This window comes from Chelmon rostratus, chromosome 18 (genome assembly GCF_017976325.1).
Source record: "Chelmon rostratus isolate fCheRos1 chromosome 18, fCheRos1.pri, whole genome shotgun sequence".
Lineage (NCBI taxonomy): Eukaryota > Metazoa > Chordata > Actinopteri > Chaetodontiformes > Chaetodontidae > Chelmon > Chelmon rostratus.
In genome coordinates, this window is record NC_055675.1 from 2,888,605 (window position 1) to 2,905,727 (window position 17,123).

At 45.4% G+C, this 17,123-nt stretch overlaps 2 protein-coding genes across 2 annotated transcripts in view; one reads left to right on the forward strand and one right to left on the reverse strand.

Moving 5' to 3' along the window:
• The window catches only part of rev3l (REV3 like, DNA directed polymerase zeta catalytic subunit), a 74,201-nt gene extending 63,426 nt beyond the window's left edge, over positions 1–10,775 (forward strand). The window contains exons 21-32 of the mRNA XM_041958212.1: positions 1,426–1,544; positions 1,874–2,015; positions 2,470–2,714; positions 3,953–4,061; positions 4,759–4,965; positions 5,301–5,410; positions 6,165–6,279; positions 6,417–6,554; positions 6,913–7,103; positions 7,745–7,991; positions 8,639–8,854; positions 9,698–10,775. Of these exons, the coding sequence (XP_041814146.1) occupies positions 1,426–1,544; positions 1,874–2,015; positions 2,470–2,714; positions 3,953–4,061; positions 4,759–4,965; positions 5,301–5,410; positions 6,165–6,279; positions 6,417–6,554; positions 6,913–7,103; positions 7,745–7,991; positions 8,639–8,854; positions 9,698–9,838 (1,980 nt within the window). The 3' untranslated portion in view covers positions 9,839–10,775. The remainder of the gene's footprint in view (positions 1–1,425; positions 1,545–1,873; positions 2,016–2,469; positions 2,715–3,952; positions 4,062–4,758; positions 4,966–5,300; positions 5,411–6,164; positions 6,280–6,416; positions 6,555–6,912; positions 7,104–7,744; positions 7,992–8,638; positions 8,855–9,697) is intronic.
• Positions 9,315–16,426, reverse strand: mfsd4b (major facilitator superfamily domain containing 4B). The gene is made up of 4 exons (XM_041958213.1): positions 15,913–16,426; positions 14,593–14,761; positions 14,278–14,394; positions 9,315–12,871 (listed from the first exon to the last, which is right to left on the reverse strand). Exons 1-4 carry the CDS (start codon positions 16,192–16,194, stop codon positions 11,559–11,561), a joined length of 1,881 nt encoding a protein of 626 aa, XP_041814147.1. The 5' UTR covers positions 16,195–16,426; the 3' UTR covers positions 9,315–11,558.
• Between the last annotated feature and the right edge of the window lie 697 nt (positions 16,427–17,123).

A 17,123-nucleotide genomic window follows, 5' to 3' on the forward strand; every position in this document is an offset into this window, starting at 1 on the left:
TGAAGGGCAGAAAGGGTTGGTGTGATGTGCTAGTATGTGCTAAAAGCCTGGCGGCAGCGTCTTGTGTCAGCTGCAGTCTTTGGATGTTACGGCTGCCAGTGACAGGATAGAGCACATCGCATTAGTCAAGTCTGGAAAACATAAAGGCATGGATGACCTTTTCTAAGTCTGCAGAGCAAAGGAATGAACTGATCTTGATTAGTTGTCTCGGTTTGACAAGCAGTACTGCACCACTCAAAAACAACACCTAGACTGTGGGAATCTCATTGAATAGATATGACACCCAGACTACAGGACAGATTGGTAATGGCGCTAGTACTGGGGCCACATGGGGTACTTATAATTACACCTGAATTTTCTGAACATCCAATTTTTAATTCAATGAGACAGGAGATAACACTGCATATATTCATGGAGCCAGGCTTGATCAGGACATACAATTAGGTGTCATTTGCATAGCCCTGGAAATCAGTATCATGTGTTGTCAGTGCTGTGTATGGAGGGGAAACCAGATTGAAACTTTTTAAAGATTTGATTGTTGTTCATGAAAGAGTGGAGACAATATTTTCTAAAATATTTGATAAATGGCAGCTTGGAGATGGGTCTAAAATGACTTACTTACAAAAATGAAATACAATAGAATCTTTGCAGTCATTGCATATTTGCAAGTAAACGCAACATGTTTTGCTAAAATTAGTTTTATTTATTTATTTATTTTACATTGCTTTGTTGGTTATATTTTTGATTACTTTGTTAATCATGCTGCCAACTGCAGCAGTGCGAGGCTGATTCAAAAATGCTCTTTTCCTCGCTCAAACAAGCAGAGAATCCCTCCTTCACAGGCTCTTGGAGTGGCCTTCAGTGTATTTGAGTGGCAAGTAGTGAAATTCATATGCAACCATATCTTTCATATGTGAAATGCAACAGTTGGCAAATGATGGTTTGGGGGAAACCCAATTACAGACAGTTTGACATGTGATCAATCTACTGGAGCATTTTTCTCATAAAACAGTGGTTCCAATCTGGGGCTTAGGACCCCTAAAATAGAAGTAAGGAAGTAGGTTCTGTTTCACAAAGCTATGTCAAGTTTTTGCTTTTTTCACACTGTTTGTTTTCTTGTGAAATATTGGATACATTTACCTCTTCACGTGTCCAAAAATCCTTCAAATGAAACAATCCGAGAAAGAAAACAGTCTTTAACTGTTCATCACTCATGTCCACACGAATCCCACAACCTGTGATTAGTGGTCACAAGCAGACACTTTCATTTTAATGAGTCACAGGCCAAAAACATTAAAACCACTGTCATAAAAGACTCAGAGTTGTTTTACACAGACAGGGTGTTTTACAAATTGAAGGTCTGTGACAGTCTTGGAGGAGCTACCTTGAGGAAATGGTCAAAGATATTTGTATGTTTTTCTCCAGGTGACATTGAACAACTACACTTTTGAGAACGTGGCCTTCCATGTACTCCACCAGCGCTTCCCCATGTACAGCCCCCGCACACTGTCCGACTGGTTTGACCACAACACCGACCTCTACAGGTTTGTGCCAAACCCAAACACACTTCATCAGAAATATGAGCACAGATTATTTTAAGGTTTGGAAGATCTGATGTTTATAAAACCACTCAGCACATTCTCTGTCTATTTTTGTTTGAATCAGCGTGACTTGTGGCTTGGCCGCTACTTTGAATCTGTTTCCCCCCCATGATTAAAAATGGATGTACGTGAACACCAAGACAGTTTGCTGCAGAACAAATAAAAAAGTGATTGAAACAGTAAAGGTCTGAGTGCCTGTTACTCTTAGAGATCCTTTGTAAAGCACTAATGACCTGTGTGTGTGTTTGTGTGTATGTGTGTGTGCGTGTTAGGTGGAAGATGGTGGACCACTACGTGAGCCGTGTGCGTGGCACAATGCAGCTTCTTCAGCAGCATGACATCATTGGCAGAACCAGCGAGCTGGCCAGAGTGTTTGGGATCCAGTTCTTTCATGTTCTGACCAGAGGATCGCAGGTAAGAACGCACGCCACACATATTCTGAGCGCTCTGATTGGTCCAAAGTTGTCTGTGCGGTAGCCTTAAAGATAGCAAAGGGTTATAAATGGTTCCTTTTACTGACATGACAGCTGAAAGGATTCCGATAGCACAGTAGACACCTATTGGATGGATCACCTTGAAATTTGGCTCACACATTCATGCTCCCCACAGGATGAATTGCGATTGCTTGGGTGATCCATCAAATTTTCCTGTAGGTTAACATTTGCCAGTCACTTTGGTTTATACATCATTGTTTTTGTGAATTAGAGCAGCAGCACTTAGATGTAGCAGCGTGTGGCTGTTTCACAAATGTATAAGCAAAGAGATAAATGGACAAAACAATCTGACGAAGCAAAGAAATTGGTTTTAAATTCCTGATTACAATACTGTACTAAAATATTCATCACGTTCTTCCTTCTTGTCTTTACAGTACCGCGTTGAGTCCATGATGCTACGTGTGGCGAAGCCATTGAACTACATCCCTGTGACACCCAGCATCCAGCAGCGAGCCCAGCAGAGGGCGCCGCAGTGCCTTCCTCTGGTCATGGAGCCTGAGTCGCGTTTCTACAGCAACTCCGTGATCGTGCTGGACTTTCAGTCACTCTATCCCTCCATCGTCATCGCGTACAACTACTGCTTTTCCACCTGCCTCGGCCACGTGGACAGCCAGGGAACGTAAGAACACGACAGGCCCACACGCCTACAGCTTGTACTCCAACTCGCTTAGGTTGCATGTCTGCCAGGAAAGTCTCCTTCTTGTGCTGCCTTCCCTCCCTCATTATTTTTAATGGAACAGGCACGCTGAGAGCTCTGCGTGTTGTTCACAGCTCAGAGCAGTCAGCACTGCAAGTTAGGATGTATTTCGAATTTTTTTTCACCAGGATTACTGTAGTTGCATAGCAACAGCTGGAGCCATGAGCACTACTTTCCAACATGCATGTCTACTACTCCAAGGTAAAAGAAAAAAAAGAGTAGTGGCTGCATGCTTCTCATTCTCAGCAGAGTAGACAGTGTCAAATTAGCCTGGGGGGGTAGTTGGAAATTTCAGTCTAATTAAATCAACTGCAGTACCTCAGTTTCATCATGGGTTTCTTTTCCAGAACCTGTGTTTGATGTGTTTGGTTCATGTAGTGCCATTTTATACTGCAAGTTATTTTACATGTGATAATTATGCCTTTTTAGCATGTAGACAACTCTTCATTTCACTGACACCAACTTTTGAGTAAAATGATTAGCAGATGAATCAGTTAATTCAAATTCATCAACAACACTTATTGATGTGTTTATTATTAATGATCATTAATGTCAAGCATTCTGTGGGCCCAGCTTCTCCAAGGCCTTGCTGCTTTTGTCTGTTTTCCATCAGTGTAAACATGACGGGGTTTGAACTGTCAGTATATATATCTGCCTACTAAGCTTGTCCCATTATCTCCTTGGAATAGCTGTCAAAGGATTAAAGAAGTAAAACCAGCGATTCACAAAAAACTACAGATTAGTCAGAAAAAATGAATGTTTTTTTCTTTCCCATCCCAGCAATCATCTTGTTACCCCTCAGATTTATGTTTTGACCCCTTAGAGGAGTTCCACGCCACGATGAGGAATCCCAGAACTAATCAATTAATCTCTGAGAAGGAACATTAATAAGTAGATCAATCAATTGATAATAGAAATAATCTACCTTTTCTCCTGGTTATAGTCTTACGTTGACTCGTTTTTTCAGGTGGTGTTAATGTATCAACAAACAGCCAGTCCCAAAGCTGCAGCAGCAGAGGTCTAGCTGTTTGGCTTTAGCTGGAAAGTTCAGTCTCACACACCTTTCAGCCTGCTGCGCTGCCAGCAGCACGCTGCCAGCAGAGCGTTAGAAATGGGTGAGAACTTCCTCTGTTGTTCACACGCATGTGTCTCTGCTTCAGGCCTGATGAGTTCAAGTTTGGCTGCACCTCCCTGCGGGTCCCTCCTGAGCTCCTCTACCAGCTCCGCAACGACATCACCGTGTCACCCAACGGCATCGCCTTCGTCAAGGTACAGCTCGCTCTGACCCTCCGCTCTGATGAGATCACACTTTGCACTTATCGCTGTCCTGGAAGAACACTTGGCCCGATGCGTGAATCATCTCTCGGCTGGAGGACGTCCAGCCGGCGCAGGTTTTGTGAGGGTCATCAGCCGCTGTGAAGGCCAAGCACATCTATAGAAAGCCCTCGTCATGCTCTACTTCCTTCCATTCATTCTTTTCATTCATTCACTCATTGCTCCACACTCCCTGGCTCCCGTCCCGCAGTCCCATTACATAACACCAAACACACACACACACACACACACACACACACACACACACACACACACAGTCACTGCACCGTGAACACTGATGTGTAATGAGGTTATTAAAAGGCATAGAGGGAAATCAGGTTGGGTCTGCATCTGATTTTGTTTCTCTGGAGCTGAATTTTGACAAAAACCAGCCTTGATGTTGCTGAAGCTGGCTATTATTAGTTTTGTTTGTCTGGTGCTGTGTCCTAAATCTATACTACACACTAACTGTATACAGGATGTATTATGTATTAAACTGCACAGTGCACTGTTTATGCAGTAGTTATGCAGGATATGATAAAATCCTTGTTCTCTGTAAAGATGGTGTTTGTTGTCTTCTTATAGAACTGCTGCGTTTGCCAGATGTGCCCCTGTTTGTCGAGGTGTTCACGCCTTTGTTGCTTGTGTCCAGTCCTCAGTACGTAAAGGGGTCCTGCCCAGCATGCTGGAGGAAATCCTCAACACGCGGATCATGGTGAAGCAGTCGATGAAAACCTACAAGCAGGACAAGGCCCTGATGAAGCTGCTGGACGCCCGGCAGCTCGGACTCAAGCTCATTGCCAACGTCACCTTCGGCTACACCGCCGCCAACTACTCTGGACGCATGCCCAGCGTGGAGGTAAGCTCATCAGAGGCTGTTATCAGCTGTCTGCACTGTCACAGTCCACCATGTTCTACCATTCCTGGATTTAGAAAAGTCTGCAAAGAAATTAAAGGCTGCAAAGACTAGGACGTGTGTTGGTTGTGTTTTCACATCCCATATATAACCATATTCTGTGGTTCTTTTGGACAATTGGAATGGATATAACATCACATATTTCCATTTTGAGATCATCTGGGCTTTGGTTTCCTGGGGAGAAATCTTAGTTTAATCCGTGTGGAACTATTGCACCTATATTTCTCAAATTTTGTGCTTCAGCATTTGTTCATCAGCTTGTCACCTGTGGTTTCCAGGTTGGAGACAGCATCGTTCACAAAGCCAGAGAGACCCTGGAGAGAGCCATCAAACTGGTCAACGACACTAAGAAATGGGGAGCGCGTGTTGTGTACGGAGACACCGACAGGTAGGCGGTTATCAGTGCTTTTTCACTGTACTATCATCAGCGCAGCAGCAGGTCAGGCATACAGGTGCATGCTCATAAACACTGATCCAAAGTCACATCAGCCTGAAGCCACAACTGACACACTAATGATTCCTGCTTGCCATCTCTCACTGTGTGTTAACACTGCGAGCAGCTCTGTCGACGTGTCACTATTTCCTCTGATGTGAGAGCCTCTCGTGGCACCTGTTACTACGCTCTCATGGAGCTCATTTTCAACAATCAAATGACATGTTTTAATGTTTTGACAACTGGCTCAAAGGCGCTCATTAATTCTCAGAAACACAAAGGTTGCAGCTGCAGCTTTTTGTTCCTGTAGCGTTTCTGTTTAAAGAACTGTGACGGTTTTAAAATGCAGGAATTAACTTTCTCTCTCTGTATTTATCAAGCATCTCAGAAGGAAGTCGGCCCAAAAATGGACACACATACACACACACACGCACACACACAGGATGTGTTCAAGCACACCACTGCTGTAATTTAATTTATAGTCTAATTCCAAAACAGGATTCTGAGATGCTCGATAAATGTAGAGCCTAAACAAGAAGTTTAGTTTCTGAAATGTATTTGTTTGTCTTGTACTCCTGTATGCCGTTATTTGACTGCCAACAATGGAGAGGTGACAGTCAGCGGGGGGGCAGAGAGATGGGAGATGCAACATGTTCCTGTTCATTGTCAACACTCACTCTGCATCTGTGTGTGTGTGTGTGTTTTGCAGCATGTTTGTTTTGCTGAAAGGAGCCACCAAAGAGCAGGCCTTCAAGATCGGCAACGAGATCGCAGAGGCAGTGACTGCAACCAACCCCAAGCCAGTCAAGCTCAAGTTTGAGAAGGTAGTGCCTGCACACACACACACACACACACACACACACACAGCAGCAGTTGTACGTCCGTGCCCTTTGATTTGTCAGTCTGTGGGAATTTTCTTTCCCCATCCACACATTTAGAGCGTGTGTGTGTGTGTTCCCAGGTGTACCTGCCCTGCGTGCTGCAGACAAAGAAGCGCTACGTGGGCTACATGTACGAGAGCCTTGACCAAAAGGAGCCCGTGTTTGACGCCAAAGGGATCGAGACTGTGCGCCGCGACAGCTGCCCCGCTGTTTCCAAGGTAACAGGCAAACCAACCCGCCTCCTCCCTCCCCCGCCTCACTGTGCTCTACAGCAATCTGTTTCTTCCCGCTCTCGCTCACTCAGGCTGCTTCACACGTGTCAGTCGGGGGGGAAAGGTCCCTGCCTGCTCAGGGACATAGCTGTTCAGTGTGTAGACACTCAGGCTGAGTCATCTAATCATATTTAAATATTATGGGATTAAACGGGATCACGTTTGTATTTGTGCTTTTGTTATACTTTCTGAATCTTGCTTTCTTTGAACCACTTCATCTCTCTGTTAGGCCATTTTCTTTCTTCATCCTGCCTCATGTTATTGTCTCCTCATCTGTCATGTCATTAACGTGTCTCCCCCCCAGATTCTGGAGCGTTCTATTAAGCTGCTGTTTGAGACTCGGGACATCAGCCAGGTGAAGCAGTTTGTGCAGCGTCAGTGCGTGAAAGTTCTGGACGGCCGGGCCAGCATGCAGGACCTGACCTTCGCCAAGGAGTACCGGGGCAGTGGCTCGTACCGGCCCGGAGCCTGCGTGCCTGCCCTGGAGCTCACCAGGTGTGTGTGTGTGTGTGTGAAAGAGAGAGAGTGTATGTTGCAGCACATTGTCAGTGGACATTTGTAGAAAGGCCACATGCAGAGAAACACTAAAAGACAGAGGAAGTCTTTAGTTTCCCTTGGATAAGTATGTTTGCTTGTTGACTGTGTGTGTGTGTGTGTGTGTGTGTGTGTGTGTGTGTGTGTGTGTGTGTGTGTGTGCGCGCGCAGTGGCAGCAGAGTGAGAAAGAGCTTGCTGTCAACAGTTACAGTAGTCAGTGTGAATCCAGTTACTCCTTCCCCACTGTGCTCATTGTCTGGCTGCACTAGACTGCATTTACTGTACCTGAGTCTGTTGCTAGGCAACTCAGCTCTTAATGGGTGAAAAAAAATCAGATTTAAGAGGGAAGTATTCAGCCTCATTCATGAGCACTGGTACAGTTAGTGTTGTGTATTTATCAGATGGGCTGATTCTCCATGTTGCTGAATTTATCATGATATGTTTTACTAATCAATTGATTGGCTTTTAATGAATTATTTGATGCTTATTACAATAGTTCACACGAGAAGAGCTGCATTAGAGCACAGGTTCAACAAACAGCCCTGAGGTCCAACACTTTCGGTCAGGTTCGTCAAGGTCTTTGTGTGTTCTTTGGTCTCAGGCGTATGATGGCGCACGACCGTCGCCTGGAGCCACGCGTGGGCGAGCGTGTGCCCTACGTGGTCGTGTACGGGATGCCCGGCGTGCCCCTGATCCAGCTGGTGCGTCGGCCGATGGAAGTGCTGCAGGACCCCAGCCTCCGCCTCAACGCCACCTACTACATCACCAAGCAGATCCTGCCGCCGCTGGCCCGCATGTTCCAGCTGATCGGAGTGGACGTGTTCAGTTGGTACCAGGAGCTCCCCAGGGTGAGAAGGAGAAGAGATCCATTTCATGCCAGGAAACACGCAGCCGTTCGGCTTTTTATCTTGCATCGCTAATTTAGAAGCAATGCAGATCAGTGATGATAATAATCCACGTACTGCAGTCTATTACCCACATGACAATGCAGTATGAAAGAAAGCAAAAGGAACTTAATGAAGTCATGCAGTAAAAACTGAATTGGAGGATTAATTGCTGATTAATTATCATCTATGTTTGACTGATGAGTGACTGATCAGCCTACTGTGGAACACACTGTTGCTTCCCTTCCTGTCAAAATAAAACCAGACTTTCAGAGGGTCTTTTTCATTCAGTGTATTTAGTGGAGAGAGAACAAAGGATGAAAAGAGGATCTCTTTCGTGCTTCCTGCTGAGGATCGAATGAGACTCGTCAAACTGCAGCTCTGCTGCCTCAGTCTCTGTGTTCAGCTGAAGTCAGGCTCTTCTCTGACAGAGCACACATGCCCCCTGCTGGTGGAGCCGAAAAGCACAGCTGATCAAGATGATGAATGACTGTACACCATTGTGCAAACTATTTTACAGCTGACTCTAAATTTTCAGTCTTTTCAGTCATTCAGTTAACTCAAGCCGTTTGAGGAGTTTTCATGTATAATTCCTGTGTCTCTGCCCACAGATCCAGAAGGCGTCCTGCTCCTCTGCAGCAGGTGGAGAGGAAGTGGGGAGGAAAGGAACCATCTCCCAGTACTTCACCACGCTTCATTGCCCCGCGTGTGACGAGCTGACCCAGCTGGGTGTGTGCTCACGGTGCCGTGCTGAGCCCCAGCGAGTGGCAGTCACACTCTACCAGGACATGAGACAGTGGGAGAGTCAGCAAGACCAGCTGCTGAAGGTGAGAGACAGCATGAGGAAGAGGAGCGGAATAATGGTTTGGCTATTAGCTCCAGACATGTTTTGAAACAGAAAAATACTTTTGCTTTTAATAATAATTCGTCCACAAAAAAGCTCAATTACTGAGAAATAATTCACTAAACATTCTTAAAAGCATATGTCCCCCTTGTCCCTTCTCTAAAAAGTCTATGTTGGTCACTGTTGGACATATAGCACAGAGAAACTTTTTCCTCCCTCAGCAGATGATTCATATCTGCTGTTTTCAGATTCCAACCTTAATTGCATGCATGTGCAGTGCAGTTCCATGATATAAATAAGAACGTGTAATATAATGGTTTATATGTAGGTAAAAATAACATTAAAAAAATTGATGTTCAGTGCAATGAACTACGTTCCACTGATGTGACATGAGATTCTAAAGAAAACTTCTGTAACTTTTTGTTGACAGCAATTTATTTAAAGACAGTAACACAAGATCATATTGTTGCAATAGGAATCAGTGATATTGAATTATTGCCCAGCCCTATTTGTAATATTTCATCATTTACAAAAAAACAAAAAAAACAAGACATTTTGAGACAGAATACTGCGTCTGATAGCTCTGCCTGCTTGCCACTTCTCTCTTAACTGTAATGTGGAGATTTGAGGAAAGTGGAGACTTCAGAGAGGAAGAAGCTTCCTCTGAAATTCCCTTTTAAGTCTTCACTAGGTGTTAAATGAGTCTGGACAGACGTGGATGTAAACAGAAACTTGACTGTTGGGAGGAGGCAAACAACCACAACGTGGTCATTCTAAATGTCAAATGGAGCCTCAGTAGTAAACTTCTGTGCGTGTTTGTGTTCAGATCTGTAGGAACTGTAGCGGCTGTGCAGAGCGGCAGGTGCCCTGTGTGTCCCTGGACTGTCCCGTCCTGTACAAGCTGTCCCGGGTCAACAGACAGCTCTCCAAGGCCCCCTACCTCCGACAGCTGCTGGAGCAGTTCTGATTGGCTCCTGAACCCAGGAGCGCCATGCTGATTTGGTGCTAATTGCTGCCCCGCCCCCACCCCCAGTGTTTCACTGTCCATTCAGTTGTAATAGTTTAAATGGTGCTTTGATTGAACCCTGTTGGGTTTTCATTCTGTCTTGTAACTGTTATTTGTTAAGTATTTCTCTGCGTGTGCAGACCCCCCCCAGGCCTTGTGTTTGTCTCCATGCTTGTTTGCTGCCATCTCCATTAGCTGCTATGGGCTGAGTGAAGCTGATGTCTTTGTGACACAGCGACAGACTGCCTGTCATGGGACTGAGTGCAGTCCAATCAGAATGACTTGTTGTAACTTGTATGCGCTGTAGCAGTTTGAAGTCATTGGTTTTTAAGGAGCTTCCTTTCAAATCTCAAGACAGACTACATTCAAACCACTAACTGACTTTTCTTCATTTTTATATCGACTGCAGTGTTTTTGTAAATAGTTCCTGTATAGCTCCATCTATAATCTCACTGTGCATTATCATAAAAAAAAACAACTAAAGCTCCGGCCATGAATGCAATCAAATCTGTTTTTATGCATTCTGTTAAAGGATGACATTTTTCATGTTCCTTTTAACCTTGATTGTATTGATGTCCATTTTTGGCAGATTTGACACGTCACACTCTGCAGAGTGTTGGAACTGGAAACCAGTACAGTTTTGTTTTGTTTTGTTTTTTTAATCTGGGACTGTTGCAATACTGTATTTTGATAATTTAAGTCATGAAGAGTCTATTGTTTCCTTGTGCATATATGGTTTTGTGTACATTTCCAATCTTCTGAGCAAAAAAAAAAAGAATCTTGTCATCACACAACATTAAGATCAGATTTCTCCATACAGCCATACACAGGACCTGTGTATTTGTATAAATGTAAAAAAAAAAAAAATGATGAAGGAGGTGTTTTTTTTTTTTTGTTTGTTTTTAATGGACATTGCTGTGGGTGGAGATTTGAGATTGATATAATAAAAAGTCAATGTATTAAATGCCTTCTGTGTATGATTCAATTTCCAAAAATTCAAATTAATCAGTGACAATGCATGATATAGAGAGCCACAAGTCACATGACACGTTACAGTACATGACAAACACAAAATCAAAACTCTCATCGCTCAAAGTGCAACAAAAAAGAACTTCATCCAAATGTTACCACCGTCATCACACATTTCCTGCTATTGATGAAGTCACTGCAATAGTGCAAAATTAAATGACATATTTACAACATTAGTTTGTTGGCTGCAGGGTGTTGTGATGAAAAGGGGGGGGCAACCCTGGTTCAACTCATCCACTCTGCTTGTGTCCTCAAGCAAGGCACTTCTACCAGCCCTGGGACGTTTTCTTCAACCTTCAACCTCTCTGTGGAGGGGAGAAGGCCAACACAGACTCCAGGTAGAGAATCAATGACATTTCTAACAAACTAGACTGTAGCAGTTCAGTCTGATCCTCCCTTCATCGTTCAGGAAGGTCCAAAAGCTTTAGAAGATGCTGATGAGTCTGTGCGTTGGCAGACTGTACGGGTGGTCTATGATCTACACAGGTTCTGGTCAGAAGTCAGGGTTGCATTCACTGCACAGTACATCATAAGAAGTTAGATCAGAAGTGTTTCAGATTCTGGACAACAAATTAATACAGACATGTAGAGGCGGGGCTCTTCTAGTGTTTAGTAGCAGATCGACAGCACTTAGGAAACACAGGAGGAGCTTTCAGTCTGTCTTCTCTCTGTCCAGAGAGAGCAGTAGTTTGCGTCTGGGGGAGTCTCCTACCAGGGAGATGGTGTCTGAGAAAGAGGCTCCACCTGCCGGCTCTGTCACCTGGGTGTTGGAGGCCACGGAGCTTCCAGTTAGACCAGTGACGTCAGGAGGAGAGGAAGCCTTGCTGGGTGAACTGATGAGACTTGCTGTGTCATCCATTTCGATGACCTCAAAGTCTGCGTCGTTCCACTGATCAGCCTCATTGTCCTGCTCCTCCTCCTCCTCCTCGTCATTGGCTCCTGAGTCCAACAGCGCCTGACGGTATTCGCTGTCATCTGCGTCAGGACGGCCCCTGGCGCGGGGTTTCCTGCTCTGGCCGCTGGGGGCCGAGGCCAGCTTGTACATCACCGGGAAGAGGATGGAGGTGAAGGTGGACGTGGTGAGCGACAGGTACATAAGCAGGGGCTGGTCATGGAACTTCCCCAGCAGGAAGCCTACAAGAGCGGGCAGCACCATCTCACCCAGCGCTGCACCCACCACAAAAGCCGCTGCTGTGTGGCCTGTCACTGTGGTGTACTGCTCCACCCAGGAGATTCCACTGGGGAAGGTTGTGGCCATGGATGCCCCATATAGACCAGTGCAAACCCACAGAGCCACTTTCTCCCTGCTGAAGAGGCAGAGGAGAAGAGAGGACACAGTGGAGGCCACCAGGCTGAGCAGGATCATGGTGGCCGGGTACATGCAAGCCGCAAAGAAGATGGCCAATCCCCTGCAGGCAGCGAACGTCCCCCAGAACAACGAGTTGAGCCCAGCTGCATGGGACTGAGGCATGTGGGCGTAGTCCTTGGCAAAGGTGAAGATGAAGGAGCCGTATGCCACCTCAGTACCTACGTAGGAAAAGAAGAAGAAGCAGAGCAGGACAACAAGAGCCATGTGATGCTTTGCCACCAGGGGCTTTCCTGACGCTGCACGGGCTTTGTCATGTGAAACGCTGCTGCGAAAGTAGAGGGCGAAGAAGAGGAATGAGATGAAAAAGACGAAACAGCCAATCACGATGTAGGCCCACATGGATTTGAGGGTGCTGCTCCAGCTGTGGACATAGCTGATGATGGTGTGAATGTCGGGGGCTTTGGTGATTTGCTCTGTGGTGACAGGAGGTGTAGAGCTGGTGGGTACGATCGCTGTGCTGCTGTTCCCATCGTGTCCAAACAGCAGCTTGGCGATGATCGGAGATGCGAAGGCCCCCGCTGCAAAGCTGAAGTGCAGAGCCTGCATGTGGGGGCCCGCCTGCTCGCCCCATGTGTTCAGTATGAGGACATTACCACCTAATGGAAAGAGCAGAAAAACAGTGATAGTAGAATAAACCATCAACATTTATCACAGTGATGCTTCTTTCTGAAAGGTTTGCTTTTTGATGGAAACACTGTCCAAGCATGGTCAGCTGCTCCAGAAAAATCTTTTCAGGTATTCACAAAAGTACAAACATACACAGGTCAGCAGGCATAACTTTTTAATGTGTGTGCATCCTTAAATTACTGATTCCCCTCAAAGTAATAGTTTGTTGGTACAACTTGTTATCTTATAACATGTGGTTAAGGAGCAGCAAAGATAACACAAAGTATGGTCAGATATCTATAGATGTCTATATCTGTCTTATCCCCAAGACACAAGGCTTGCAGGCAGTGGGCTGTTTGGGGTTTGACTTGGCCCTTGGGTGGATCCAGGGGTGGGGCCACATAAATGATATCTGAATAAATAGCATTGTTGTCCGCTGCCTGAATTTTGTGTTCTCTTTTTCAAGACAATTCTGCCTTAGGTTGATGTGCTGTTACATGGGCTTCGTGCCCCACTAGACCCCCAGTCATAATACCACTGTGTAAAGTATAGCCCCTTTGTGGCCCCTGATTTAACAAATAAAAGAAAAAACAAGATCCGCCACTCAGTTGGCACCAATAACAGCTAGTTTAAGCAGAGCCCCAGCAAGTGGCTCGCCCAAAATGGTGGGGCTCATGTTAAAGGTTAGTCAAAGCTGCTCTAATCAATATTTTCATCTCTGGATCGCTGGATCTCCAGCTCTGTTGTTCTACATGAGGAGATTTTGTGCAATGCTGAACACGGCCAAAATAGTTCTGTTACTAGCTTTGGGACTTATTACATGTTGACACATAATTGCGCTGTTACTCTTCCACTTTTATTGATGAATAGAGGCATCAGAATGTCCCATACAGGTCACTGTTACATAATCTGACACTCTCATGAAGCAGACCCTGCCACCAATGAGACCCAGTCGCAAATTTGCTAATTCTATTATGGCTAAGGCATGACCCGCCCTAAAATGTCTCTGACTGGCTATATGGCAATGAGTACTAATCAATCACGGGCAGAGAAGGACGGTTCATGCCTTTGGTTTATTAGGATTAGTAACTGAGCAGTCAGACCTCTAGTTGAAGGGGTTGTATCGCTGCTTGTTAGTTTGGCATCATCTTGACAGCGTTTCTAACTAACAGGTGCTAATGGTAAAGTTTAGCATACATCAGTTAAACAGTCGAAAAAAGCACAAATCAGGCAAAATAAATGAAAGAGGATGTGACCACTGAGGATGTACCGTGTGCGCTGGATCTTGAAGTAAACTGAAGGAATGAATTAGTAATACATGTGACACCTGCAAAGCTGCATATACAAATATTCACTAACCCAGTAATATTAGTTCATGTACTCAGTGTTGTCTTACCTGTATCCAGAACACCCATTGACATCCCAATGCTGGACATGAGCGCGGTGAGGAGCAGAGCCTGCTTACAGAAAGGGATAGCACACATTCCAAACGATGTGACCAGCATAGCAAACCCTGAAAGACAAAATAAACAGAGAGAAACTTTTTTTATTTAAGCAGAACAGGTGTTAAAATAAAACACTGAACAACGAAACTGTGATGTAAAGCTTGTGGATGACACCTGTCACAAGGTGGTGGCCTCAGGTTACAAGAAATACACCACCTCGTTGGGGGACTGACTACAACTACTTCGAGAAAAACTGGGGGGGCTACCTAGCAGGAGATGGGGGTTCATGTAGTCGAAGAGCATGCCTCCGAAGAGGGAACCGCCGATGTAGCCAGCCGAGCGGCCGACAAAGATGTAAGAAATGTTGCTGATGTTCTTCTTCACATTCACAGCCAGGTCCTCGAACGTGGGGCCGAGAACTGAGATACTCATCCCCTAGAAACACAGGAGAGCACCACGAGTTACAATGAGACAGCAAAGTTACTACACGTGACCACTTTTCTGCACGTCAAAAGAAATACCTACCCCTGGAAATTGCTATATATCTTAGATTAGAGGTGCTTAGTGCATTTTGTGAGTGCTTTAGAAATTAAATGTTAACCTACTGTTTGCTGCTCTCACTCACACTCAAGCCTCTTCAAATAACAACTACTTAAATCAACCATGCTGCGTGAATTTAAAAGTCACATACAAAGCTGCAGCATGACAGCAATTACATGCTAAATGCAACATGCCTTCTGGGTGCCTCGCATTCTGGTCAGTTAGGAAAATCTAACATTTGTTTTGTAACCATGCCTGACTACTCGTGCCAAAAACAATGTTTTCTGTATCAATGGCGATGTGTTGTTTCACGGTGATACTGTTTCTTGGTCCCACTGGGGCGTCTTTATTTCCATGTCCTGTGACTGAGTTAAAGTGAACCAGGGTGTTGCTGAAACAACAGCGCCTGTGTGTTGACCTCCCCCAGTGCAGATGGAGGAAGAAACACTGATGTGCCAGAAGCAGGCACACACTCAGGTGTGTGCTGACGGATTTCAGTAATCTGATGCGGATAGCATGGTTGAAGAGCAAGTTTTGCAACTATGTAAATGCTCCTACCTGCACATTACAACCGCGCTATTGATGACTGATCTACAGGTCTCACTGTCTGCTTTTGCATTGATGTGTCTTTTTTCGTCGTACCTTTGTAACAACTACTGAAAGCGTGGACACAGATAATGGACACGGGTTAGAGTGCTGCTCAAAGGGGCTCATCAGAAATCACTTGAAAGCAAATATACTTCCGGTAAATTCCAGGCAACACGGCCTAAAAACAAACTAAGGATTGCAGAAATTGAAATTAATGTTCACGACAGAGTATGACCATAACTAGCCGTTTTCAGTAAACAGCTGTTTGTTATGCTAACTGCCTAATAACATTAGCATAACGTTAGATGTCTACTAATGTGAGCTAGCTGTTCGGTCGTCATTACCGAAGTTCACGTCTATAAAAAATGTGGTTAATGAATAGCAGGCCTGATAAAACTCAGATATATTTTCTGCCTCTGACCACACAGGTTTTAGCTAACACCCCCTCGTTCATTTACCAAGCCCAGGAAAGATGCACAGAGCGCGAGAGTGACCATCCACCGGCCGCACGTCCCATGTCCGCCCCTTCCTCCGCCGACCACCTCCACCCGGTCGTCGCATCCCGCTTTCGTCGTCCTCTTGACCGCCTTCAGCGCACTCTTCAACCCCCTCTCGGTGTCCTTCCTTTTGTCAAACAGGGTGTCTTCTTCCTGGTCCTCGTTGTCGTCGTCGTCCTCCATGCTGGCGAAACGAACGTGCTTCTTTTTACCAACGGTGTCTCGTGCGGCGGACGAAGACATACCTGTCAATCAGTTACCACGACGGCCGCTGATAATGGTGCGCTGTCAGCGAGAGGCGGCGGGTGACAGCTGAGGGCGGTCAAACTGGCTTCTTGCCGTTCGCAAGGTTTCGCGGGGCTAAATAATTAAAATGAAGTCAGTCATCTTTCCAGCAGCTCGGGATTTCAGAGAATGACAGCTACAGCTGCAGCTGCGGTGTCCCTCCATATGACAACAGCTACCGTGTAGCTGCTGGACGTTTGCAAAGATCGTCTATGAACCGGGGGCTTTACTCTGTACAGAAAATGTGACCCACCTACCAAACGACGCAAAACATGGAGTAATATCCCGTTTAGCTGGTTGACTGAACCATAGGCATACACATTTTTATTCATCAGTCAGCCATCCATAAACCACAGCATTTATTTGCTCTTTGTTTGTTGGGCTGTTTCTATCTTTACAACTTTTGTTGAGCTTTTCCCATAAGCACAGTCATCTGCCACGACTTACTCTTCTCTCCATCTGCTCGACAGCTCCTAACCACTAGCTCGAGCACGGAATTTATAAAATCCCCCTCACCAACTATGATGACCGATGGGTCAATGTCATGAATTTGAGGTTGGGACTAACTACCACACTGACAGACAATTCAGATGGTCGTTGATGCTCTTAGAGTCCTGAACTCATTTCTGAGTAAGACGTCTTCGCTTTTTACCCTCTCTCATTCAGCTGACGCGTTAAAAATTGTCCAGGGCTACAGGAAGTAGTTGCCACCAGGTTGGTGCTGAGAGGAATGGCGGCCTCTGGCGTTGGGCGTGACTGTGCGCCATCACTCATTTGGATCTGTGTTTATACCTCATGAAAAGCTCATGATCCACGTCAAGCAGATCCCTATCATCATTTGACATACAATCATAATATTTGACATTTTCTTTTTGGTTAACACAACA

What these genes read in the sequence shown, in the direction of transcription:
- mfsd4b (XM_041958213.1), bottom strand. Translation starts at nt 16,194, where the DNA reads ATGTCTTCGTCCGCCGCACGAGACACCGTTGGTAAAAAGAAGCACGTT. An exon ending in GTGCATCTTTCCTGGGCTTG is followed by an intron (nt 14,762 to 15,912) that starts GTAAATGAACGA and finishes CTGTGTTTCTAG; the next exon opens with GGGATGAGTATCTCAGTTCT. An exon ending in GAACCCCCATCTCCTGCTAG is followed by an intron (nt 14,395 to 14,592) that starts GTAGCCCCCCCA and finishes TTTGTCTTTCAG; the next exon opens with GGTTTGCTATGCTGGTCACA.